Below are 27,407 nucleotides of genomic sequence, written 5' to 3'. Positions count from 1 at the left end.
TGTTTTTGAACCTTTACTAATATCGCTATTTCGAATATTGTGTTAGTGAGCCCTAAAAGCCACTGTTTAGATTGTATGGGCATGCACTGCTGATCTAGCAATTAATGAAGTTGCAGGTCTCATATCGAGTCAATGTATAATGGCAAAAAAAGATAAGGAAAAAGTGTTTCTCTAATTACTTAGTAGTTCCGTTGGATATCTACATAAAAGAATTAAGAACACCAAGATTCGTACTCCCCGCGTAACCAGTGTCATTTTATTGGTAACTACCTAGGTAAACTTATCTAACAACCAACTGCCTCTAAGTTGACGACCTAATATGGAAGCCAACAGTACTAAAGGAAACAGGCCGGGCCGATCTCGAGGCCAAATTGCTGTTGACGTCCTCCGATGTCCTTGGGGGCGATATCCACAACCGGCAGCCTGTTGGGCTTGTCCGACTTAAAAGTAAGCATAGTTTGATCCCAGCTGCTCTTGCGATCCTGTACCATATAAATTTGCACATAAATTAAGACTACAGATATACACATTTCGAAGTAATAGAAGTATTTTCGTCACAACTTTCTTCTTTGTACAATCCTAGTGTTTTTACAAATCCAAAATATCTCTGGATGTGTTGAATCTCCCATATTAATAAGCTCACTAATAGTCTCGTTTAATTTAGATAACTAGTAAAAAAAAAAAAAGTATTACAGGTACAGTACCTTGCAACCATCGTATGCTGCAGTGAAGGTGAATTTGTTGTTTGCAGATACGTTATCCCCATGGGGCTTTAGTTCGAGATCATTCCCAGAAAGCAGTTTCACTGCTTTTCTGTAGTTGCCCTTGGTGGCATCTAAGTAGGCGACTGAGTTCTTGCAATGGTACGTGATATTCTGCTCGGCACGCCCGCTTAGCATTTGCAGGAATGTCAGCTGTACGCGGTCGATCTTGTACGTGAACTGAAGGCAAGTCCAGAGTAAAGCTGTTAATTAGATTTCAGCTTTTGGCAGTGTTTCTTCTTCCAATTCTAACGAATTTCTGCTGTGTACATTTCGAAGCCGTATTAACGGATAAGGTAATACGCTGCGCGCACAACTCGTGTCAACAAAGCACTATCACGCACTGTTGCATGTCGACATATAAACATTTCAAGTTCGGCGTGCAGCGTATATTTGTATGGCTTCAGGCGTTGAAAGCAGAGGTTATAAGATGAAAGTGCGGACAAAAATTTGTGGAAAAAACCGGGTAGGATGCTATCTAGAAAACAGGGATTCTGATGAAAGCAGTATTCCATATAAACTGCTTACCTGACTTCCGCCTGGCATTTCAGAGAACCAGGTATGTTTTGGTTTGCCAATGTAGTGTGCCTTATTTGGTACGATCTTCGGTGAAGGTGTAATGCAAGACGCCCCAACACGCATGTCACAGTAAACCTGGATAGCATCGCGCGAATCCCCTTCATTCGGATCTATCCAATACATGCCACTCTTGAAGTCAGGATGGGAAATCGAGAGATCCCTACATGTTTTGGCAGGAGCATCCTTCGTTCCGACGGGGTTTCTTATACGATCATACTCCTCGACAAGCTTTTTGTAATACTCAAAGATGATTTTTTTCTTATCTTCAATTGAAGCTTTGTCATCGAATAGTACGCGTGCGTCGTCGCCGATCATTGGATCTGGGCCCTTCGTGTGAGGTTTACCAAGAATAGCCTGAAGGGCGGCGGGATCGTATCCGAATGGCTCTCCAGGAGGTCCGGGGGGTCCAGGAGGACCAGCAGCTCCGGGAATACCAGGCTTGCCATTTTCTCCAGGGGGCCCTCGAGGGCCTGGTGCTCCTTGAACTCCTTGAGGTCCCATCGCACCGTCTCTTCCAGGTGCACCTCTTGGGCCAGCTGGTCCTGGAAGTCCGGTAGTTCCTGCACCTCCAGGAGTTCCGCGCTCTCCTGGAGCTCCCTAACGTAGAAGAAGAAAAGATTCACATACATCGGAAAAGAAAGCATGCAAATCACATATTTGTGCTCTTGAACGTCATTGTGCATTACATGTAAATCGTACGATTCCTCGTAAGATGGTATATGGAGAGATTACCTACTGAGATTGGAAATAGCGTGGAATTAAGGTAGATTGACAACTCACAGGTGGTCCAGGAAGTCCTTGCAAACCAGCGAGACCTCGATGACCCTTAAGTCCACGATCACCAGGTTCTCCGCGGTCTCCCTTACTGCCCTGTAAACCGGCTACTCCAGGCGGGCCACGAGGTCCCTGGGGACCACCTACACCCATGGGACCAGTGTCCCCCTTTTCTCCATGATCACCGGATGGGCCTCTTTGACCAACGGGTCCTGGGGCGCCAATAAGACCAGGTGGTCCAGGCGGTCCCTGTGCTCCTGCTGCTCCTTGAGGTCCCTTGTCACCGGGACGGCCCGCGATACCAGGTGGACCCTGTTTGCCGGGGCTTCCAATGAGTCCTCTTTCACCCTGAGGTCCAGGTGGTCCCTGGATACCTTGAGGTCCAGCAGATCCTGGTGGTCCATCTCCTCCTGGCTTTCCTTCTTGACCACGCTCTCCTTGAGGTCCACGAGGTCCCATTGGACCTTTAGGACCTTGAAGGCCGGGCAAACCTGGTACGCCACGCTCTCCGTGTGGACCAGGGGGACCCAAAGGTCCGGTTTGACCTACAGGACCCTCAGCACCGGTTTCACCTTTAATACCTTGAGGACCAATAGGTCCAGGATTGCCCTGTGCGCCTTGAAGACCTGGCCTACCAGGCTCACCGGTTGTTCCCTTAATTCCTGAGATAATGAATAAGGCACTTAAGTAATGTAGGTGAAATGTAGTTATAAAATATTATTAAATTCCTTTATGGACTACAGATCTACGGAGGTCATGGGAAGGTCGAAATAATATAATGAAATAACAGAAATATTAAATTTAACTGCTATTTAGCAACTATCGTTATTGAATTATGTTGTACACATGCATTTTTTTGAAAATCAATATTCTGCATTATTGATCCAGAAAAGATGAATCTGAGGATTATTAATATATTATACTATATTAATATATTATAATGAAGTTGTAAAAGTACTAGTAAATGCTTTAGCCCACCTGGAAGGCCTATCGGTCCCGGTAGACCGGGCAATCCAATCTCTCCGGGCCTTCCCATCTCACCAGGCCGACCGATAAGACCTGGAATTCCGATGTCTCCCTTGGTACCAGGTTCCCCGCGAGGGCCCTTGGGTCCTGAAAGGCCAAGGGGTCCAGGAGGTCCGGCATCACCGGGGGAGCCCTGGGGGCCGATCTCGCCTTGTTCACCTTTAGGACCTGGTGCTCCGTTGTTACCTTTTGGTCCAGTAGGTCCAGGGGGACCAAGTGGACCTTGGAATCCGATAGGTCCTGGAGGCCCAATAGGGCCTCTAGCGCCAACCTGTCCAGGAGCTCCAGTTGGGCCAATCGGTCCAGTGGGACCTGACCCGCCTTTAATGCCAGGCTCGCCTGTATGTCCGATAGGTCCGACGGGACCCTGTACACCTGGTTCTCCCGGCCGGCCCATTGGACCTTCAGGACCTGGTGGCCCATGGTCTCCCCGTTCACCTTTTGGACCCATTGATCCAATGTCACCACGACGACCAGGGAGTCCCTAAAAAGGAGTTTTAGGTAAGTAAACGCTTGGCAAAGTATAGTAATTTATATGATCACATCTTACGTCTAAAGTTGTTGTAAATACTTACAACAAGACCTGGGGGGCCTTGGTGTCCTTTAGCGCCCTTTTCTCCAGTTGGACCTCTGGCACCATCCTGTCCTGCAGGCCCAGGTTCACCACGATCACCTTGTGGGCCTTGTACACCCTGTTTGCCTGTCTCGCCAGGGAAGCCGCGCTCCCCCCTGGCACCTGTAGCTCCTGGAAGGCCAGGTGGACCAGCGATTCCAGGAATTCCATCTTTGCCCGGCGCACCTGGATTGCCAGGGACTCCCGGGAGTCCCTGAAAACAAGAAACGCTTAGTCTTCATATGCTTACTTAATTTTGACTTAGGATTGCCGGTTTGTATCATACAGTTCGTATCTAAAAAATATGATAATTGTCTTAAACTCTCCTTTCATTCATCTGAAAAAATTAAGCTCAGTACCTGGAATCCTCGAGCCCCTTGCGATCCTGGGGGGCCTCTCATTCCCATTTCCCCAGGTTTTCCTGGTAATCCGGCCGGTCCCATAGGACCCTCCTTTCCAGTGTCTCCACGTGGCCCTTGTGGTCCACGAGGGCCCTGTTTGCCGTCTAAACCGGGCTCGCCCTAAAATGAAAAATGTGCGCTATTCTATCGTTTGTTTCAAACATAGGTTTAAGTGAAGCTTTCTAAAACAGTTTCCTTTCATGTAAAAATGCATAACGCCTACCTGTTCCCCTTTCATTCCCGGGAGCCCTGTAGGTCCTGGAAGGCCTTGCATTCCCTGTTGCCCAGGTTCGCCGGCTTTTCCATCAGCACCTGGAAGGCCCTACTCCCAAAGTAAAAAAGATCATTGTTTAAACACGACATCTACTTTCTTTGAATATGTCAGAATTCAAGGTGCCAGAATTAACCGATGCCAAAAGAAATTTTCTTAAAACTAAAAAATAAAAAATCATATGGATTATTAATCAGATAGAAAATGAATGAACATAATTTAAAAAAAAATAGTATAATATGCAGAGTGTATACCCTTTCTCCAAGAGCTCCATCTTTTCCGGGCAGACCAGGTGTACCCGGTGTACCTCGAAGGCCTTGGAGTCCAGGAAGCCCAGGCTTGCCATTGTCTCCTTGAGAGCCCTTAGGTCCGATTGGCCCTTGCGCTCCAAGAGCACCCTGCTCACCCTTTTGTCCGGGAAGTCCGTCAGGACCTGGGAGTCCCCTTGGGCCAGGCACACCCTACAGAAGTTAATTTGAGTAGCACATGTTAGTCAAATACGTGCCATATCTAATTAGGATACAAACAAAGATTTTATAATCTTGTGCAGACATAAATTGAACTAATGCAATTTAAAAATATTTGTATTGATATAAGTTTACGTAATACTCACTCGTTCACCTTGAGGCCCTACAGGTCCGGGAGGTCCTTGTGCACCGCTCTTACCCTAAGAACGTATATAATGGTATCTTACTGGCTTATATTGATAGGAAAGAACGTATCCACTGTATTGTAAGATTAGCTAGAAATAGGCTTATTTGAATCTAACTATAATTTGAAGAACTCATAAGTATTCAAGAACTTTGTTGTTGACTGTTCAAATTACATTGACGTTCTATAACTATTCTTCATTTATTTATTTTTATTTATTTGATTATTATTTTACATCCGTTGATATATTTTATATCAAGATATAGATATAGAATCAAGGTTAACAATTCTATTTATATCGATGGTTGGTTGGCAAAGACCCAACACATTTGTCGAAAGACAATTACCCTCTTTCCAGGAGCTCCTTGCGGTCCGAGCAATCCTCGTGGGCCAGTTGCTCCTGTTTCTCCTTTTGGTCCTGATTCACCTTTGTGGCCTGATTGGCCTGGCTGGCCAGGGGCTCCTTTCGGTCCAGGTACGCCAGGACTTCCTGACAAACCTGGCGGTCCTCGTGGCCCAGGGAATCCGGGTACACCTGCTACTCCAGAATCACCGCGAGCACCCTTCTCACCAGCTGAACCATCCTTTCCAGTTGGACCCTGTGTTAAAATGAAATATATTGTTGCAGATGTATGTTTTATGCAGCTTATAATAGTTACAGATTGACCTAGGACACATTGATTCAGGCACCTAAAAAACAGAAGAGCTTTTGTTAAAATTTACATGAATGCTTTTGTACCGACAGTGCTTTATGTCATACCATTGGTCCAGGTTCTCCGGGAGTTCCTGGTCGGCCAGACTCTCCCCGTGGTCCTTGAAGTCCAGTGCTTCCTTTAGGACCTTGAGCTCCCGCATCTCCTTTCATTCCTGGAGCTCCAGGAAAACCAGGTGGTCCTGGTCGGCCTGCTGAGCCTGGTGGACCAGGTGGGCCCATTTGGCCGTCCGTGCCACGAATTCCTGGAGGACCTGCCGGACCTTCTCGCCCACGCTCTCCACGAATTCCAGCTGGGCCCTATAATATGTAAACGTGCAGATAAGCCACTAATGCAAGCAGACATTTTATAGATGTTAAAACCCTCGCACTATCGACCTTACTGTATGAACTAACAAAGAAGAAAACGTCGGTCTTTGATACAAAAAGCTCGTTGAGCCTGCTAGATCGAAACAGTTGACGCAGTGCCTAAAATCCTCGAGTAGGTAACGATACTACTGTCCCTTACCACGTCCAAGACAGGTTAACTTTGCGCGAAACTAGAAATTTATCAATTGTACTTCTTAATGTATAAGCACTCTACCGGAATTATTTCTATAACCACTACAGTTAAACAACAAGCATCAATCCTTCACGGGCTGCGTAGTGCAAGCAGGAAGCCTTATGTGCGCAAAAGATTGATTAGTGAACTAATTTTTCAAAATTATTAAAAAATTTTAGAAGCCCAACAGTGTAAATTTGCTTAGATACGGCCCAGGCCGTATCTTTTGTTTAGTGCACTACGATAATGACCAGTTTTTTCCATCAATCTCTTTTTAGGTATGAGGTGTTCTGCTTAACTCATTTAAATTACTTTTCTAAAAAGGGTTCATGATATAATTGGTATAGTCAGCCAAACTGCGGTTTGTCGATATTATCTCAAAAGTAATCGTTATGAGCGAAGACTTACAATAGGTCCGACCGGTCCAATTTTGCCTTGAGGTCCGGGTGATCCCTTTTCACCCGTCGCTCCGAGTTCTCCTTTTTGCCCGTCAAGCCCAGGATAGCCGCGATGGCCTTTGGGTCCCGGAAGTCCTGGTAATCCTGGTAAACCTCTTGGGCCCTGAGTTCCGGGAGGACCCTGAGCGCCAGGTTTGCCGTCTTCACCAGCTTCTCCCTATGAATTAATTTATCACAATAAGATACTTAGTCAAAGTATGCTTGCAGTAAGTTTTAGTTGAACATAAAAAACTACACTAATTTATATATATAAATGTTTGATAGAAAATTGAATCACCACTCAGTTAGCTGTCGTTAAAAAACAAGCATCAAGACTTTACTATGTCCTGTTACAGCAGCATTATGATTCACTTTTTTTTGAGGTAATTTAAAGATCTACTAAGCTCCTACGTTATCACCACACAGACTGTATGTCTCTCAAATTAGAAATCTTATCTGGCTTAGCCTGAGTTTCCTTACGTCTTTGCCAGTAGGTCCTGCAGGACCCCTTTCTCCGGGAGGTCCCGTGGATCCCGGTGGGCCTGGCTCACCTGGCTCACCACGCACTCCTTGAAAGCCTTGAGGCCCAGGTGGACCAGGTGGACCCGTAGGTCCCCTGGGGCCTGTGGGTCCTACTGAGGCTTGCATATACTGGAAGTCAACGGGTCCTTTTTCTCCGGTGGCTCCAGACAGCGCACGTTGCTCTGTAAACCATTTGCCGAGCTAATAACAGAGCGCAATAATCAGTATTTGCGGCGTATTTTATTATTTATACAGACTATCTATTTATATACGTTATTTATAATTTAAATGTATACTGTACTGATATTTCGACGTTTCTTTGGGATCTGTAGCGAACTACGTTTGCGCATAAAAAATTCGATTGTAACGCTGGGTTGATGAATGCTAAAAATGAAAAGATCTCTAAATGGCCGAGAGGTTACGAAGTCTGTAATTTAAGCAATTGTATCATTTCTTCGACGCATTGTAATAGATTCACTTGTCCAACTAAATGATACTGTTTATCCTTTACATGGTGGCAAGTAGTCATAGACCAAATAGATGATAAAACTCACATCCGGAACGGGACCAGGCGGACCAGGTAATCCAGGCTGCCCATGAAAGCCGGGTTCTCCAGGTGTTCCTTGTTCACCGGGCCGTCCGGGGATGCCAGGCTCTCCCGGGGGTCCACGTGGACCAACGTAAGCTATTTCCTCCGTGACAGGAGGAGGCTCCGATGTAGGTTCTGGATCTTCGATACAGATGGGACAGCATTCGCCCTGTGGCACAATGGTACGCCCTCTACATGGGGGCAATTTCGGACATTCCTGAGGACTGCATACTTGTTGTCCAGCTATGCAACGGCACACGGTACACAGATCGGGCCGCCACTCCTGTCCATCGACGAAGGTTTCGCCGTTCCAGAGACACATTTCGATACCCGGTTCAGACTCGACGGTGCCGGAATGTTCTTCAGGTAGCGACGTTTCGGCCTCATCATACTCTGCGTACTCCTCCTCATCCGCTCCTGAAATGGTTAATGCGTTGTCATCGAAACCAAACTATCGTTCGAAAAAAAAACGCGTCATACATATACAATCACTTAGGTGTAATTATGTATAGAAGGACAATTTGTTGTTGTTTCCATTGGACAAAATTGGAAAATTCGTTAGACACACACACACGTTAAACACAATAGAAACAACACGGTCTCACAGTATAACAGTGCCGATCTAACGACAGGGCAAAATGGTTTCTTATGCACACACACAAAATGCCTATGTAAGGAGATCAGATATCAGACGCCAAGAACGCTAAAGATTTATACTTTCTAGCGATAATTTGCCTTTAAAAGTCTGTCTGTACCCTGCGGTGCGGCAAGAGCCGTATAGAATGCGGCAGTGGCGATCACGAGCCAAAGAAGATGGCAGCCGCTAACGCGCCACGCCATCTTCCGTCAGGGCTCCGACGACGTAGCCGCCCCTTACGTCGTCGTCCTCTTTCAAGACCTCTTAGAGTCTTCTCACACGGACCGATTGACGTCGACCATCGGAAATAACGTCACGGATGCTTTTATATATCTGTTAGCACCCTTGCCATATACGAACGTGAGTCGCACTCGGCACTCCACAATAACCATCGACCGTCATGTTGGCTCGTGTTCCTGCGAGCGGTGCCGCAATCCGTCCACCCTTTCAGATCTGGTTGCTTCTCTAATGTGAACCACATGATTCGCGTTCGGAATGTATGGCGGATGGATGAGATCGTGGCTGGCATCGAGGAGTAGTCAATCGTGTGGGAGGATGCAGTCTCAGATGAGAGTACTGAATTTGATTCTGGATAGTGAGACTTTTCGTTCTCTGTTGGTACTGCAAGTCCGCCACGCCGTTCACCACTGATTCTTATAGTTCGATAGCGCATTCATGCTTGGGTGATGCTTGTCGACCAAGGTTTTTTGTTTATCATGGCCATTTATTACAATTCTAACGCTACATATTTTTACAACTATTAAGATGACGTTCATTCATTATTATTAGACTGACACAAAGCATATGATTTGTTTGTAGATATATAAAGTTGTAAGCTTTATAAAAACAAACGCAAAACATATACGGACTAAACTAAGTACCTGTAAAAATCGGAACGAAGTAAAATAAAGGATATGTTTCTTTTTCGCCATGCTTTATTTACTGCGGACGTCAAATTATGATTAACATTTGGCGTCATCAAGTGCGGTACTAATGACAATTAAAACGTAGGAGAAAATCTAAAAACTATATGGCAGCGCTATATATAAATCATATGACTATGTGGTAAGGAAATTCAGCTTATTTGCAAAGGTTTAATAACTAATTTTAGAGCCAAAACAGCACACTGAAAGACAGACGCGCGCCGAGTGCTAAAGAACCCCTTTTATTTTTGGTTTATTACTTCATCTCTGCTTTTTGGCATTTTTATTGCGCTGTTTCTGAAAATAAATATGCTTTATATCGCATAAATATTAGCAGAGTAAATAGTAGATATAGTATATGAGTGTAAAGGTATCATTTGAGAAAAGTCAGTGCGGGTAATGTCAGCTTCTGACAACTTATAAGACAATATTATATTGTTAGATAATATTGGGTTAGGGCACTTTGTAACTTAGCTAAAAGATAAACGGGATCTCGTATTGGGAGACGAATAACTTGTACAAAACATTAGTTACTCGATTCCAATATCCTGGAATGAGCACACACTACCCAAGGCGAACAGCACATTGTTGAAATGAATCTGAAATGTAGGACCTTTTAATAGGTTACACCGCTGTATCAGCGACCAGACCCACATCTTATTTTCGTTTCAATGTACCTAATATTTCGTTCCCAATCTTGTCGTAGGTTAGGACAAATATTGTGTTTTTTCAAGCACGTTAACCTCTTAGCTATCTTCACAGTTAAATTTTCTGCGATTTTCATTTTTGCAAGCTCTAGTGGCCAAGACCACTATATTTCAAGTTATACGTTCATTAAGATAGACGGCCCACTCCTGGTACAAAGATGTCGAGATTCGAAACTAGACCATAATGTGTCCCTAAAATCAGCAGGCAAATACGTTACATGCTAAGCTGTCACAAGGACAGGGTAGTAGAGATCTAAGTTATTCCCAAATGCCTTAAAACTTATATGTATATACACATTATGTAGTAATTTACATCTTGTAAAAGGGGTGTAAATATAGCTCTGTCAAAACGAAAAACTTTTCCGTCTGACTATAATTAATTCTGTTCATAACTTGTATAAACCTTGAACATTCTAGTTATTTGAGTTTTAATTATTCGTACAGAAAAACTTGTGAAATCTTTACGCCACTTTTAATTACTGACATTTTCAATATATTGTACATCGTAAGATACAAGAAACGTCCTATGCGTACGTTGTGACACTCGATGAGCTTTTGATGATAAAAAGTAACTCCTAAGAAATATTACAATAGCTCTTTTCGAAAATTACAATCCATTCTCAGAATGTGTTGAGAATGAGTTTTCCAAAGCCACAGCGTAATTTATCCACGGGAAATAACCGAATAAAAACATAGGCTTCCTCAGATAAATTATCAAAAGCAGTAGTCAGATTCAAATAACATACAGAAATAAACAAAGGGTAGATAAGTTAAGGGATAATTAGTTGTCTATGTTCCCGATAAAACTAAAATCGAGAATGAGTCCCCCACGATTGATATAGTTGAAACAGCATTTTTTTAAAACAGAACTGATATTTAAAAAAGATAATAGCAGAACGTGCCAGTCTAACGATTGCAACGCTCGTACCTCGGTGTCGTTGGTCTAATTATTGCCTTGATCTTCACATACGTAGCGCTGTTCTGTCTATGATTAAAGATTGACAGATTTACGCCAGTGTGTAAGAAAATACCATTTGAGTTTGGCAATACTTTGATGTAGTCATAAAATGCACGATTAGCGCTACCTGCAGGAACTGTGTGTTGTTATTGTTTCGCTAACCTCTTTTCGACACAATTTTCCAGACTCGGTCCTTTACATATGACCAAGCTTTTAGCTGAACAAAGAAAGCCTTGAACGCACCCAGCAGTCCATAACCATAGTATTTCTATGATCAAAAAAGCTATTACCTCTATCCTTACATATGGTATCCACGCTAATAAAAGAAAGCTCGAACCAAGCAGGTACCGTCCTAAGGAGAACGATTACACCAACAGATTCACGCTCGATATTGTATTCAACATTATCTTCAGACCTAAGGGATAATTCAGTTTTTCTATCTCTACATTGTTCTACTGTACCACGGTAGTAGTCCTATAGTGTATATATTAGATTATGTATGTGTACATACATCTCCTGACGGTATTGACGTCTCTTATTCTCGCACCGGGCTGGACTGCGTACGAGGTTCGATCGATTTGGAATCGGGAGGACCTAAGTAGGCTAGTCCCACAATGTTCAGAATTAACACCCTCATACATGTACAGCTCCCGCCATTGTAAGGCCCGTGGGGACTTCCACACACTACAACTATAAGCGGTTATCAAAGATTGATCTGCTCATACCCTTGTCCCTAGATATATCAACCCGAGCGATACACATACACACATAGACATGCACACACACTGTTTAGGCATCCGTTTTTGCCATCCTCTTTCGCGAATTATATCGGAACTTATGCGAGCCTGTGTTTGTGTATATCTTCACTGTCTGTTCCTTCTAAATTTACTAAATATTTCGAAATCCTATAGCCAGACCAACCCATCGTAAACATTTACTCTTAAAGGGTTGTCGATTGCTGTTTCTTCAAGCACAAACAGAGCTCAAACTTTAAACTCTTTTCGCGCTTTTCGTCAGGTTTGATCGCGTGTCGTGATAGTTTCTGGCCCATACGCAGAAACCGAGCAGAATGTGCCCCATCATCGAAGGTATGCATGCTGCATGTAGATACGCTCTTGCTATACGGCGAGGCCCATCGCGATAACGTTGACACACAAATGGGCATTTTCGAGTTGACATCTTGGTAGTTTTCTGCGTCCAGTAGTAGCGTTGAATACGCGAAGCCTTGTTATTCAGTGGACATAGAGAGGGTCGAAGCTGATTTGATTGGCCGTACGACTGTAAGGACTACACAGGATAAACAAACAGGACCTGATTGAACGCCAGCGGCTCAGGCTTGTTCCGCTTTTGGAATTTGGTAATTGCTGTGCTCCGGCCCACGTTCGGTGCTGTGCCGGGACCCACTGTCATCGGTTACTAACAATGATGATTTGCCACTGAAAATTGGTCGCTAGTGACCCAGGATCTGATCTAAGTCTGAGAAATTGGCGATTGGTCCGCAGGCCCACTAACTGTCATTCACAACCAACGAAACCCTGCTATTTCAACTGCTCGGCCTTCGGCTTCTCTCTCAACATGAATGCTGATCGCATCGATTTATTGAACGATTCGCAAGCTACAAAGCTGACTCACAGGGGATCGCATTGTAGAGGCGATATGTGGCAGTTCTTGGGGCTCTGTTGACCACATACAACCTCTTCCCCGTCGAGGCGTCTCTATAGTAACCAATGGTCAACAAGTGCTAGCCGCTGGTCCTCCTAGAGACCAAACGGTCGGGCGTTTCAGCTTTTGACTCTATAAGAATAAAAGGGAACGAGACGATTCATACTACATATTCTAGTTGGGAAGGCACGCCCTTCTGAAATAGCTTCTTCTTTCTGTGAAGACAGTGTTGCTTTTTTCTCTTTTTTTTTCCGCTTAAAATAGAAGGAAAGTGCAGTGTGCACAAATGATTTACTCGATGCACGATCAGGTTTGCCCGGGAAGACCAGTCGCCGTGCCGTAGACAAAAAGAGAACGTATGATGTAAAAGTAAACACTTGAGTTTTGAAAGAACTGCAGCGACGAAACGTTGTAGCTTATTCAAGTCGTTACGTTGTTATGATGGAGCTATTACGTTGATAGTGTACGAAAAATGATAAGATACTTGACAGGCAATTATATCAGTTCTCGGTACGAAGCATGAATACAGACTTGAAGATATCTTCGCTTAGCCATAATAGTGAAGCTCTACGGTAACCTATTCCACATTTCGTATTCATTCTAAATTGCGATCATTTTGCATGAACGTTTCGATTGTCTATATTCTATATTGTTGTAAATAAACTCACGTCGCTGGTATACATACGCTAACATATAATAAAAAAGTTGTAACTTAACTAATGACAGCATGTAACATGGCCTGCTTCACGAAAGATATTGAAAAAATCGGGTTTTCTCTCTATAACAAGAAGGTCAATGCAGGTTGTCTGGAGAGGCACAGTGACGTGCCCAGTCGCTAGCGTCCAGTAAAAAGCCGAGAAAGATCCTATCGCAGATAAAGGAATGATTATGTGTCATTGTGTCGACTGAGTAAGCCCACATCTATAAATGCATTATCGTTATTTCGTCTCGTCACCATAGAAAAACGAGACGGAATCATATTAAAGTCCAGGTTTTTTTTGATACGAACTAACTTTCAATACGTTTTTCTCCCGAACATAATTAGAACTAAAGTGTTCAATAGGGAAACGCTTCCACCAAAGAATATCTTGTGCAGAGATCTTTGAACGAAATCTTTAGCCAGGTCATACTGCGGTGGTGGAATAAGGAACCGGTCAGAGGGTATGTCCGAGTAGCAGCAACATGCGTGTGTCGAAAAGGTGCTCGTGCAGTTATTACTGATACTAATAACGCCAGGGGATCAATAGCTCCAAGCTGAACTTTAGCTTGTTGACTAGATCATGCAAATATTCAAACATTAGCAAAGTTCATTTGAAGAGCAGGATACAATATTATTGTTTTTGTATCGCATATACAAATGAGCAATAAAGTCGAGATAGTAATAATTAATTAGTAACGCAGGTTTCCCAGAATATTCGAAATCAGCTAAGGCTAACATAGAGTTTATTTGAATCTCTGTAAACTTCGTTAGGATCTATTTTACGGTATCAGATATTTAGTACCCGCGGACCCATAGTAATGAAGTCTAAAAGGGGCTCCATAGCCAGGAGCTGTAAGGCACTTTAGGCGCGTGCATATCGGGTCATCAGGCCCAGTAATGATATTCGCCTGATACTATTACTTTCCCGCTGCATCACCATGTGGGCGAAATTTGTGTACAACAGAATTATTTACAAAATTCTAGCAGCTTAAAATGATCTATCTCGAGCAGACTTTCCCGGCCAATGTCGCTGACCATAGAACTGTAACAGTAATCGATTTATTTTCACGTCCAGTTTCTGTCTGTTTACTGTGGGATTAAATTCACCAAGACGTACAAGCCAGTTGGACAATGGCTTGTACAGCCGTGTTGTCCGAGTAGACTTTCGAAGCGACCAAAGTATATATTCTATCAAACTGAGACGTACATAAGGTATTCAAGGTTCCGATTCTTACGTAGGCGCGCTACTTCGTGCCGAAAGCAAGCCATCCGAAGCAACTCTTAAGGGCAGTACCAGAAAATACAAAAAGAGATACCTAAAAGAAAAGACAAATAACAAAGCTACACATCTTCTCGTCGCTCAGATGTGCTGAAGATCTGTTACTGTGGCTGCATGTCAGCAGCATCCATTTCCAGGACTTGGAACTTGAAACAAAATTTGTTCATCAAGCAAAAAAAGAGAGCGTTTTCCGCTGGGTACATAGAAACGAATGAGCATTATTAGGAAAGAAGAAAAGATTAAACTAAACATTGGTCATGCGAAAATATAACTAATATCGAAATAAGGCTTCTAATACAATGAAACTAATGATTGGTCTGATATTAATCACGACTGTGAAACGGATTGCCATTATTTAACCATTATAAGCAAAGCGCAAGCCGGATTAAATAGATTCTACTCGATAATATAGATACGCCTCATGCAGATTGCGGAGAAAAAGAGAAAAAATTGCGATATGTACAAAATTTAATGGCAATTTACATGCGCTTCATGTTGATGAAGCATGTCCGGTATCGATCTTTGATAAGGCGAATGATTTCTCTGGAAACGCAAGCGACCGCCACGGAAACGCAACAAACAGATCCAACGTTATTTTCAGAACGGTAGGAATATATATACAAGGAGCGTCCGCAGGTGCAGTACTAAAACCTAATGTCATATTTAGGAGTCGAATAGGGACCGCTTACAAAACCAATAGAATCACAAATAAGACCGACAATTCTTTGATCGCAATAAAACCTGGCTAAAAATAATGAGATGACAGCGTGCTTCCTGCTGTGAATAATGACGAAAAATTTAGTAGAGGAAAGAAGCTAGAGCCAGATTTAGAACGCATAGACAAAGCCCATACGAGTAACAGTCAATAGAGACGACAAGTATGTGGTAAGATATATAATCAGCGCACTGCTGGACATCTGCTGGACTGGTGTAACACGCAGAGTGGCAGAGAGAGACATTTAAATGAATTTTTGCGTAGACATGGGATGACCTTGAGTGGTTAAGTATTGATCCAAGCTTGACGCTGCTGCCTGTAGAAAGCAATGATTTTTGTTCATAACTCGATGTGATTGAGTCCCCTGGCGTCAATCTTTTTAGCATTGCCATTGAGCACAATATCTGTCAAGCTTAGAGACCAATCGTCGATGGTTTAAACGAGATCGCTTGTTGCTGCAGCAGGATACACTGGATGCATTTCGTATATTGTTGACATTCAACTATACCATGCTCCGTATTCAGAACAGCTAGCTATCTTTTGAAGTTAACGGTAACTGGACAACAGGATTCGACTCTGCCCCGCATTTTATGAGTTTTCCAATGCTGAATATTAAACATTTCGCCATGTACAGATCTTAGTTAGGCTTCTGTCTCATACTTTACGTCCGGCATTGTCGATAAGCATTGCTTCAGGAAACCCCGTAGTAATACCGTATGATTCAGGTTCAAGGCTATTCAAAATACAGGGAATAAGGATAAGAGTCAGCTGCGAGCTAAAGTAGATGGTTTTGGTAGGCAAGTATGTTACTACTGCACCATCACGGGAAAACAAAAAGCCCGGTGCATTAATCCGACAGTATACCAGAACATGAGTCATTAGAAGAATCCAACTTTCGTATAGAACGTCAATGTTACCAGTATCCTCAGCATCTGTATCAGATAATTTGCTTTTTTCAAATTACGTACGTTGCCATGGTGGGAGACGTGTTAGCCTACTAAAGCTGAGAGTCAATCGCGTTCAAATTTGCGCCAATAGCTTCGTGCCGGGAGCCAGCGGCTTCAACGGTGGCACTAGACGTTAAAGTTTAAAGCTTTTGTTTGGTTTGATGTGTTACAACAAGCTGCTCTACGGCACTGTAAACTGGACTATAGGATATGTCCAAAAACGAATTCGTTCTCTATAAATCCTGCTTCAAATGTATTGTTATCTATAAGAGATCAGATATACTGGATGCGGCGGAGCTATTCGTATTAAGTTCCATAGTTCTCAAACGTGTTTCTATTAGACAAGAGGTTCTGTACTATGCGGGCTGTTTGAATTTGGTTTCTAAGTTTTCTTGAAGATTTTAGTGCCGGCGTTATTAAAATGACCTGCCTGAGAATTCAAGGCCAGTGCAGAGATGATCAGCTGGTCGAGATAGACTTGAAATAATGCCAACAAAAATACTCACATAAATCTTTCTTTATCTATTATCATTATTACATACATTCAAGGCTCTAGTTAATAAAGTGGGTTTGTTTGGCTTTGTTTTATGGCAGTTATTTATTATCACCTAGTTTTTGGGCCATTCTTCGCATTCACCTGTCCTTATCTTTAAAATTGATATTCTCCTTAGCTTTGTTAACATAAATTCCTTAATTTGAATAACTTTTTTTTTTTTTTTTTACTTTAACACGTTTTTTTGTGTACATTTTGGCTCTAGCAGCAATGTCCACCGCGGTCCTTCACAATAAACCTGCGTTTTCCTAACCGTGGACCTATTTCATTCAAGTGTGAATACAACCCGTTTCCTCAATTTTGCAAATTTGTAGAATTTACATAATGTCAACATGCAGTTACGAATATGGATCTACGTAATGGCTGTACGCGATGAATCAAATGCCTCCGTTACTCAGTCAACTATGTCAATCACTAATAAATGTCGCAAAAAAGATTATACGCAGACGCGTTATCATTACATTTTTACGTAGGTAAGCGATTCTGTGAGCGACCTCGTAATTATAGAGCTGCTTGCAAAACTAAAGCCAAGCCCCAGTGAAACTGAAGGATGTTTTATAAACCAGTCGCTGTTACTTCTCCAGTCGTTGTTTACAAAATAAACGCCCACTACACGTAATTATTTTGACAGTAACAATATTGACATTTGTCTATTCGTGGTCGTCATACGCTATACTATATAGATATGATTATTTAAAGAAGTACAAACACTCGAAATTGATTCCCTTGTCCGAACCCATAGTATTTTAAAATCTCTAACATTTACATAGGCAGAGACGTCTCAGACACGCCTTTGTATTCACCAGTTAAACATGTCCGACATCATACTTATCTTAATGTTGCCATCATCTCTAATTCTGAATATTTAGAGCAAATTCTGCGAGACAACTGCAAATAACAACACTGTAATAACAAAATCACACTGATTTTTGTTCAATCGAACAAACTATAATAAGTGAGGCAACTCCAGTAGGTACTAGAACTAAGTATATGAAGTGAAATGGGGAAGTTCCTCATTGAATGCAACCTACTCCTTGCCCAAGTATACTTAATATACGTCTACTATAGCTAATATTCCTCCTTCGTCAAGCAAAGACAAATCACTCAGCTCACGTCAGTCTCAAGTGACGATACCACCGGCGGTATAAGGAGTGCCAGCAGCTTTAGGGGATGGTAAATCGGTGCAGCTTTGAGGCCCGAACGGGGATCTGTTTGACGGAGTTTCAAGATGGCCACATTAGTTTACATTTTACATCAGGGGGCTCGAATGTCGCTACGCGCTGATGTTGTGCAGGTATAGCCAGTAAAGATGTACAAAGGAACGGTGTGTAGCTATATTTGCTCCATTGAGATGACAGTAACTTCCTGTGTATAGTGTATTATCCTAATGAAACCCGCAGACGAACATAAAGTGTCACAGAGAGATGGCCCGTGTAATAGTTTCGAATAAAGGTTCGGAAAAAGAGAAAACGGGAACAATTAGAATGCGCAGTGTACCAATTTTCGGCCAAAATTATAATTGAAGTGTCGCTGCATAATATGATCTGTTTGTAGTTACTGGGAAAGCTGTGGTCAATTATTTACCGATGACGCCATGTACTTCGAAAAGTTTCCTGCTTAAAGAGAAACGTTCCTTTGTTGAACAACATCTTTTTTGAGCAAACAAAATTCAAGTGCAATAGTTATATACTCAATACTATAGGCGTATCTACGTAAATGAAAAAAAAACGTACCAACAATTCGTTGATTGTACTCGTTAGGTGACAAATCATGCAGTAAAACCACGTGCTGTACTATAAAATAAAAAAAAAAAAAAACTCAATTGCAACGCTGCGTCCATATAATATCTATGTTAGAAATTAATTAGCGTAACTATACGCCCGCCATATGAATCTTAAATTTCACTAAGCGTTAGCTCAAGTTTGGGTTTATTTGAAATTGCCGCTACACTGAGAGATGCCGCAACTCACAATTAGCTCCAGCCACAAGTCCCTCTCGTCAAACCCGTTTTGGTAACAGCGTGGCGTACGAAATCCAATTCTGGAGAGATGTGCCTGGTTGATCTTCATTCACTGTGGCCAATACAGCTAGCGGTGCCTTTGTGGCTACTGGCAGCGCTCGGCTCGACTTGCTCGCTCGATAGTCCAAATATGATCTCAGGGTATTGATCTTAAATGTCCATTAACATTGCTATCCCGGGCGCTATCTTACTTTCAGGGGATTGTTCAAAGATGAGGGGCGGGGATGTACTTCATTTGCTATAAATGCTTCATGGCTTAGTCGAAGTATGCCATTTGAGTTCACCCTGAGACCGCATGCGGTCGTCATGCTGTCCTTATTGTCCTTCAGTTGATCTTTGGTGCTGTTTTCCTGCCGACTCAAAATCCTGTCCACGCGGGACCGGCGCACCGACGGCTCTCCAGAGCATCTGTTTCATCTTGCTCAGTAACTGTTTGTTATACGTTTGTATTGATAGGTATAGTCTTGTGTTGCTTCGACCTCGAGGACTTCTAAGGAAGCTCAAGTAATGGAGCTTGTAAAGTTTCTGTCAAATGTCCTTGTTGGTATTGCTTCTGTGCAGCTGATGCTATCTAAGTACTACTCCGCTGTTACGCAGTATATGTCAGCGCATTGCCATGAGATGGCTTTTAATGAATACCTGCCTTGGAATTGCCTACGCTTTGCCAAGCTTGGAAGCCATATGACGACGATAAGCAACCTTTGTTCGATTGCCCACACGCCTACTCAGAGAACTGAATATGTGACCCACCTACTGCGTAGGTATCAGGCTGCCGGTAGTTAGCCGGCAGTACTAAGATTTCTGACGTAGAAACACATGTTTATTATTAGTATTAACACACGTGGAGACAAGAGATGGCGATGCTGTCATATATCATTGGCAAGAAGCTCTCATTCATACGAGTATTCTATCTTATTTTTGATATCATGAACAGATTGAACATCGCCACCGTTAACAGTACTCAATTTCAAGGCGTAAGTTTATCTAACAATCTGCTGAAGGCAAAAATATTCAGGTACTTTTCGGTTTTTTAACGCGTTGAACTATGCACCAAGGACTTTATTAGTCTAGGCCAGATTAATTCTACTTCAGCCATAACACTGGATTTGCTCATATTGTGGTGCGCTTCGTCGGCTTACGGCTACCTACAGAGTTATTCACTGATGTTGATTCAACACGAGCTGATTAATAGGAGACACCTGTCTTCTTTTGAATGTCCTAAAAAAGGAGACGGTGTTTAAAGCTACAAAAAAAATGTTGGCCGTCTTCGTAAATTAACAAGAGCTTTCTCTCTTAACTCTTCACCAGGTGTCTTTACCAGCTTCAGTGTCTTCACTCTACTCTGCCGTGCGAGTGGTAAACTGGCCCAGCCACACCATCTTGATCACATTTACCCTGTAGATCCGAATTTATGTGCTGTTATACTCTAGGAACCGGGCAACCGGCTAACGTAAATTCGGTTCTAGAGAGGTCGCTGTGAGATATGATAATCACCATGATCGTCAACTGGGGTGACACGCGAAATTCCAAAGAGCAATGTAAGTCTGCTTGATTTTTAAAGCCCGAGTACGTGCATGCATGCATGCATGCATGCAGATTCTCCAGACGACATCGTGTATAATAGCATTGACCGGGGTGATCGTATGGTATTTTTTACAAATTGTGAAAACTATGTTTGCTAGCTTTGGTTTTGCACTCATTCAGTGATTCCAGTGCTTAATCTCTATGAATATCAGCCTCGTTTTTCTAGGAGCATGCTCATTTAGTGGAACCGGTTTTGCAAGCGAACTCTCGATTCAGCTGAAACACTACAGCAGCACCATGGGTCGATGAACACGCCAAATACTATACACACAGAAGTGTTTTCCTAAACATCAATATCATTTAACTATACCTGTCAGACATTAACCATTCATTCTCAGGCCAACCATTCACGTTTGAAGCTTGCGTAGCAGGAACACGATAGCGTACTTTGAACTAATTTCATTCACTTCAATAATACAGGGTGTGGATACCACAACCCAAGATATGAAACCGAGGATAGGACACAACCGAAGGATCGTCCTAAATAGTCAGTTTTCACATCAATTTTTAAATTGGTCCATGACAAAGCTTATCGAAGAAATCTGAACTGAGTAGCCAGCCGACTGATAAAGGAATACATTTTTTGCATTAGGCCTTAAGGCACAAGGGCAATTCTTAACATCTGGCTTCTTGGGCAACGGCTAAGAGCTACATTAGAAGTGTGTATGTATTATTGTACGCATTATTTGTTCTTTAACCTGATAGAGATTTGTGGTATAACACGGTGCAGGCAGTACAAGACTAAATCTGATTGAATGGAGTTGCACTCGGGTAAAATTGCACATGATCCTTGCTGATCCATGACGACTGCACATGATGGCATCACACTGCGTTAGCGGTTTGTTCATACTCTTCGCGTATTCATTAAGGCACAACATTCGTACCCCGATTTGGTAATATTACCTATCCTTGCAAAAGTTGTAAAAAGTTGCAAAAAAAAAGAATGTAAAAATTTAAGAGAGCTAAATTTTGACCTAAAAGAAAAACTCAAGTTACATTATGGCGCAGCTTCCGGTATAAAGAGTATTTCATTCATAGACGGCTGATTCGGACAAGAAAATTTTAGGTTTGTAAAAATCGTCTATTTGAAACAACGGCTTTTTAGACGAAATTTAATAAAGTTAAGAGTTATTTACTAACATCATTGGGCCTAATAAGGTCCCAATTAATTTCTTACTATTGCCAGTTATATTTCAAACTGCGAAAACGTGTCGTCCATGTCCCTCCTGTTGTTTTTTTAATCAATCAACAAGTTATTGAGTATAGCCCCACACATTTTTCAATACATTCAAACAAGTTGGCAATACGTCATTGCAGGCATCTCTTTTGATAGCTGGCAAATGTTACAAAGTGACATATTGCATAAACAAAATTCACGCATATGTGAAAATATTATATAAAAAATAATTTAAACACATTCAAAATAAATTAGGGTTTTCCGCACATGGAAATTTTAACATAACAGTTTTGAGCTCGTAATAACGCAGCCGACCCTTTTTACGACGATTGATGTCGGATGTTTGGGCGCCACAGACAGGCATTTAAATATTTAATCCATACGACACCTGTACGAATCTCTAACAAGTTTCTGTACTATATTGACGTCTTTGCTGTTAACACCCGCCGTCAATCGTGTTGTCTGATCGCCTCGTATTTTTTTAATTGAACCAAGGATCTACTCTTTACCATTAAGCACATCGTCCGTAACATTGGCATATACGGTAAACTCAGCAAATTGTTTGCTTGCATTAAGAGCCCGCTTCCCGTCATAGAGCAAATGAGCCCCCTTCTGTTTGGTGTATCCGAATATCTTTAATACTTTATTCATTCGCTCTTCATCGACGAGTGGACCCATATTAGAGGATTTATACAAATTATCACGTGTGCAGTCTGCCGCAATTCCGGCAGCCTTGTGGCGGAAGACGTCGTAAATTTTCTCGTGAACGAAAGCGCGACTACTAATAATACAACATTTACCAACGTGACTCATCGTAGCGCCGTGGCTAATCTCAACCACCAGATCGATATCGGCATATTTAGCGATATTACGCGGGATTTTTTAAAGGTGGTTTGTTTGCAGTTTAACCTGCTGGCAGCTTCCTTCACCAATCGTTGTCGATCTAGCAGACGATATCCTATCAATATTCATCGTCGGCTTGAGTGACACCGGTTCTTTTGGACTGTTAACCCAGAACGGTGTTGAAAGTATTGGCATTTTTCGACGGTTGGACTAAATATAGTAGGGTCTGTTACGTCGGCTGTATGACCACGGTACAGCCGGCTGCTAACGCGGCGTCAGAGTTATGCAAGTCAACATCAGCGGACAGTCACAGAACGCGCAGCCGTTGAAACAGTGCGCGCATGAGTATTGCCAGCTAAAACCGCATATTAACGGAGCATTCGAGGCGGTTTATACACTTGCTCAAGTGCTGCATAATAGACGAATTTGCTCCCAATGGGAACAAGGTTTAAAAGTGGCGCTTATATTGAGGATACCTGGAGGTTCAGTGTCCAGAATAATTTATGTCCAAGATTCGATAGATAAAATTTTGTCAATCGGTCTATTATGAATTAGATAAGGAAATAATCTTAATTTGTCTGTAGACTGGTCACTGTCGCCCGTTTACAATACGCTTTCGTTGGACACACATCTAATTTATTAGGTATTCATAATCTCCGTCCCCTTGTTTCCGTTTCGCGCCATATGTATATGTATATATTAAAGAAAAACACTTCAGCATGTCGAAGAATTAGTCTTATATGAGCAGTGAGCTGTTTATTACTTAGAGCGCTTACCCATGAACAACAACGTTTTTACGTTTTATCTGTACTGTCGAGACTGTCGCACCCGCACTGTTCAAAGGCGACCACATTTTCGATCCCGTATCACTCTCATAACTTACGTCATAGTTACCCAACCAGTTTACTATCCACAGCTCCTACCAGGCGTGTGTAACTACAAGTAAGTAGTTCCTGATCAAAGTTCTAAATTACACCTGCTTGTATTAGACGCGTAGGTCTAAAATCGTAGACTTCCAGTAGGAGAAATTATTCTTAGCTTATTGTATAAAATAGCTGTGTATGTCCGACTTTGCTTGTGTTCTCAGTTCGTACAATAACATATATTCCTAGAGTTGTTATCTTCTAGTCCAAAAAGCACTTATGCTTCGTATCTGTAACGATATTAACGCAAGAGCCAATAAATCTGTCATCGGGAAAAAGGCACACAAAGCGGAGAAAGACTTTAGAATCGCCGTTTAAAAAAACCGCCAGACCGTACGTAACATTGAGTTTATAACAAGTTTAATCAACCTATGGTCTCGTACCAAACGAATACAATAGATCTACTTTTATTATAAAAAAAAATTGAAACCAAGTCTATGAAATAGTTTCGCTACGTTGTTATAGGCAATTAATACGCAATCGCGTAACTTTGCACCGTTGCACGGGAAAGCAGTTTCTTGTTGACTTGCATAATATTTCTTTATAAGTTCGTACTATAGATCGCTTCCATCTATTTACTAAGCTATCTAACGGAAAACACGGACACAAATAAAAAAAAAACTTATAGCAATTCATCTCTTCATGTATTTATTAAAATCCGTCATCGAAACCATATTCGACATCTATGCATGTTAAAACATGTCTTCGGTTCGCTCTCTTCTTTTAATCAATTTTTTATAATCATCCGACCACCAGCATGGCTGACCCTTAAGTTAAATCACCTGTTAGTTTAAGTTCGTTCTTGCTGCCACTTCATTATCTTCATCATTATTAATACATTGTTAATTACGAATACAGCAATAAAAACCAAGTATTATAATGACATTAATAACATTAATTTAATTAATGTACATACAGGCACGCACGCACGCACGCACATCCACGCCCGTCACTGCAACAAGTGGGGTTGCTTTCGGCGTACACATTTGGCCACAATCAACCTTCTATTGCGCTATCTTTGTTCTCATGAGGTGAGCACAGATAGCGCTGAAGCTTTCCTCTTGGCTGTTCCGCACACGGAACGAGACCCATGTGGAATCACTCGGTATCAGTTATAGACCAGCGATATCTGGATGATTTCATAGAGGCGTAAATCATGTCAGGTTAGAATAGAAGAAAAATAAAAGAGCTCCACCAAAATTCTCGGGTGAACCAGCTCTCCATGGCTTGTGGTGTGATAATTGGTTTTGCAACATTTGCCATGCGTCTATGCGATCTTACAGTGGTAAATCACTTGCCCACAGTTCAACGTACATTTATACTGAAACATAAAAGAAAACACGTAAATAGACAGACAACTTTCGTCTTTTTTTAACCTTAATTTTTAACAACCAACTTATTAGATACCTCACTGAAAATACCTAATATAAGAACATCATTATAGAGTCAGTTAAATGAATTCAAACCTTTTTTTTGACTAATGCGATATAGCTGCCTTCATGTCCATTGATTAGCCGCTTCAGTGAAGATTAGCTTTGTCGTCGACTATTAACAACATCAATATTATCATTTTATAATCTTGCTACAGAAACTGGTGATTTCGATGGTGGAATATCGACTTCATTAGTTAAGATGTGGTCCAAGGCGTTCTTTTTTTCTAAAGCTGAATAAGATATCACGCGCACGGCACCTTCTTTAAATTCTGCTTCTGTCGATTCGCAGTAGTTAGGAGGAGAAGCTTCAAACTCTACGTTTGCGTCATACTCTACGCGTAGATCACGAGCATTATTGTTGTCACGTGGCGCTAAGGGAAAAATTCAACGAATCAACATGGATTAGAAAAATAGACGAAATTTCAGGCCGAATCGAGAGCTGCTATAGGAGAATATATGCCTGGAATAAGGACGACTACAACGGAGTTAGTTGGAGTAGAGAGGTCCGACTCTGGATGATGAGGAACTGCAAAAAGCGGGATTCATCGATTATATATATACCTGCCTTGGTTTATGCCGACTAATTCATTTCCGACCTGTTAAAGCTCTTTGCTTGTACTAAAAAAATCTTGCTAATCAATTATAAATATAAAATCCAATTCGTGTGGGCCAATTCGGATCTTGTTGTTTAGATATTGTTGCTTGAAATGCCACAATTTTGTAATTTGCCAAAAAATAAGAGCATACAGTAAATATAAACGGAGAATATAGTCTAGGAATCGAAATTGACAGAAAAGTGTTAAAACAAAATAAGAAAACAATTCAAAATAGATTCTGGAAAAAAATGGTAGAATAAGTTGATAGAAATACGGGCACGGCTGCGATATATCATTTCTAACATTTTGATTTGATTTGAATGCCCCAATCAGTTTCAATCTGTTACTTTACAGCCGTACAATTTTCATATAATCTTATAAAAAGTTTCACTTTTCCCAAATGTTAAAGAATTGTGCACTTATTTCAAAGATGGGACCCGAGATTGAATGTTAATAATCTCCTGTTAGAGTATAGAACGGGCTTTCCATAGAACACATACTGGTCATTGGCAAACAAGTTGGGATCGGTGGACATGAATATGTGGCTAGACCTTGAGTAGAGCTATGGGTTTTCCAATTTGACGTGCACAGACTATATTCTAGCTAGAAGGCCTAGATAACTCTTTTCGTGCAAGTAGATTGAAGATACATCGCAGACAGCTTTTAAGAGCTTAAGCACTCTAGCAGGTATAGGCTAGTAACTTTAACGTTGATTTCAATGTTTACCTGACAATCATTTGCCTCTGCAGCTCACTTCGCATGAAATTATTTTTATATTCTCATGGAGACCTATAATAGATGAAACACCTCCAATGCGTGCTCGTTCATGAAGTTAACTCTTTCAATGGAAATTTTATGGGCACAAGGAAGCACTCGTCGATAGCCGTCGTGGAAGCATATATTCCTAATTATTTCTCCTGCGTGATTTTTTCGGTACTTATCCAGTACAAAGTGCTGACCAAAACCTTGATCTCACTTTACATGAATAGAAGTAAATACGCGCCCATAGCTAAGGTTATTACACGAAAATGATCTCGTAAGTTCTTGCTAAGTACTCAAATACAACAGCAATTGTTCACGAACACACACTAACACCGGTAGGTGAAGAAGTTCTGTGGGGCAAAAAAAGGTAATTTAAAGGAACATGGATTGGAAACGCTTACACGGAGTAAACGTACTCATTGAAAACTACCAAGATAGACCGGTGACTGGAAATCACCGGCGATGACGAATAGCTTCACGCTGAGATGAGGTGCCGACAGTAGGACAAGCTTCTAGAAGTGTTGAAGACGTTGATATGGTTAACACAGAGGCAATGCCCGATTTTTCGGTTAACTATCTAAAAATTGAAGGTACTCACTCTGCGTGACGCATATTTGCTAGTAAACATTACCACATAGATTGAGGTAACCAAGTTGCGTTAAATGTAATTTTCAAATGCTAACGTAAACCATACCAACTGTGTGCGAAGGATGCGTCATATATTCGAAAATCGAAGGGCCGGAGAGTTAAACGTGTTATTATCAATCGATATTTATCGAGCCGCCCACTGCCCTGTTAAGCGCCTCGATTGAGTTTGGCCTGAACCGAATTCACAAAATAGACAAAGCTTCTCTTGCGTAGACGCTGCGTCGTCCCAACCTTAACAAGTATTTACCTCGTAAGATCGTGAGAACAACCTCGCTAAATTGCATAAGCAGTTAAAAAAGTCCTTTATCAGAAACATGTGTTCGTTAGAACACCATATTACCTCGAGAATAATGGTTTGTATCGCCATCTTATTTGTTTACCGCATTCAATATGTTGAAAAGGAGAAACTTTACACTGAGTCGTATAACATTATGTTGCATCGCCATTCTCGATATGCTACAAG

The 27,407-nt window shown here is 41.8% G+C and overlaps 2 protein-coding genes across 6 annotated transcripts in view; both read right to left on the bottom strand.

Moving 5' to 3' along the window:
* Positions 1–227: 227 nt before the first annotated feature.
* LOC111269999 (uncharacterized) lies at positions 228–8,801 on the bottom strand. Its single transcript, XM_022849967.1, has 16 exons — positions 8,633–8,801; positions 7,843–8,294; positions 7,247–7,489; positions 6,738–6,944; positions 5,837–6,088; positions 5,424–5,675; positions 5,039–5,092; positions 4,680–4,886; positions 4,378–4,476; positions 4,113–4,274; positions 3,716–3,967; positions 3,093–3,624; positions 2,121–2,776; positions 1,290–1,937; positions 705–941; positions 228–482 (listed from the first exon to the last, which is right to left on the bottom strand). The coding sequence occupies exons 1-16, from the start codon at positions 8,715–8,717 to the stop codon at positions 336–338; spliced, it is 4,485 nt and encodes a 1,494-aa protein (XP_022705702.1). The 5' UTR covers positions 8,718–8,801; the 3' UTR covers positions 228–335.
* Positions 8,802–24,115: 15,314 nt separating this feature from the next.
* Positions 24,116–27,407, bottom strand: part of LOC111269967 (protein spinster homolog 3) — a 38,205-nt gene continuing 34,913 nt past the window's right edge. For 3 of the 5 annotated variants that reach the window (XR_002686031.2, XR_002686032.2, XR_002686026.2), the window contains 2 exons: positions 24,972–25,309; positions 24,116–24,826 (listed from right to left, as the gene is read on the bottom strand). Coding sequence is in view for 1 of the 5 variants with exons in the window: in XM_086972310.1 (XP_086828436.1) it covers positions 25,077–25,309 (233 nt within the window). In the remaining 4 variants the exon portion in view is untranslated. Of the gene's footprint in view, positions 24,827–24,852; positions 25,310–27,407 lie in introns of those variants that run through there. The other 2 variants (XM_086972310.1, XM_086972311.1) reach the window with 2 other exon arrangements.

This window comes from Varroa jacobsoni, unplaced genomic scaffold (genome assembly GCF_002532875.2).
Source record: "Varroa jacobsoni isolate VJ856 unplaced genomic scaffold, vjacob_1.0 scaffold_1428, whole genome shotgun sequence".
In the NCBI taxonomy this organism is placed as follows: Eukaryota; Metazoa; Arthropoda; class Arachnida; order Mesostigmata; family Varroidae; genus Varroa; species Varroa jacobsoni.
The sequence above is the reverse complement of the archived record's forward strand: the minus strand, read 5'-3'. Positions and strand labels throughout refer to the sequence as shown.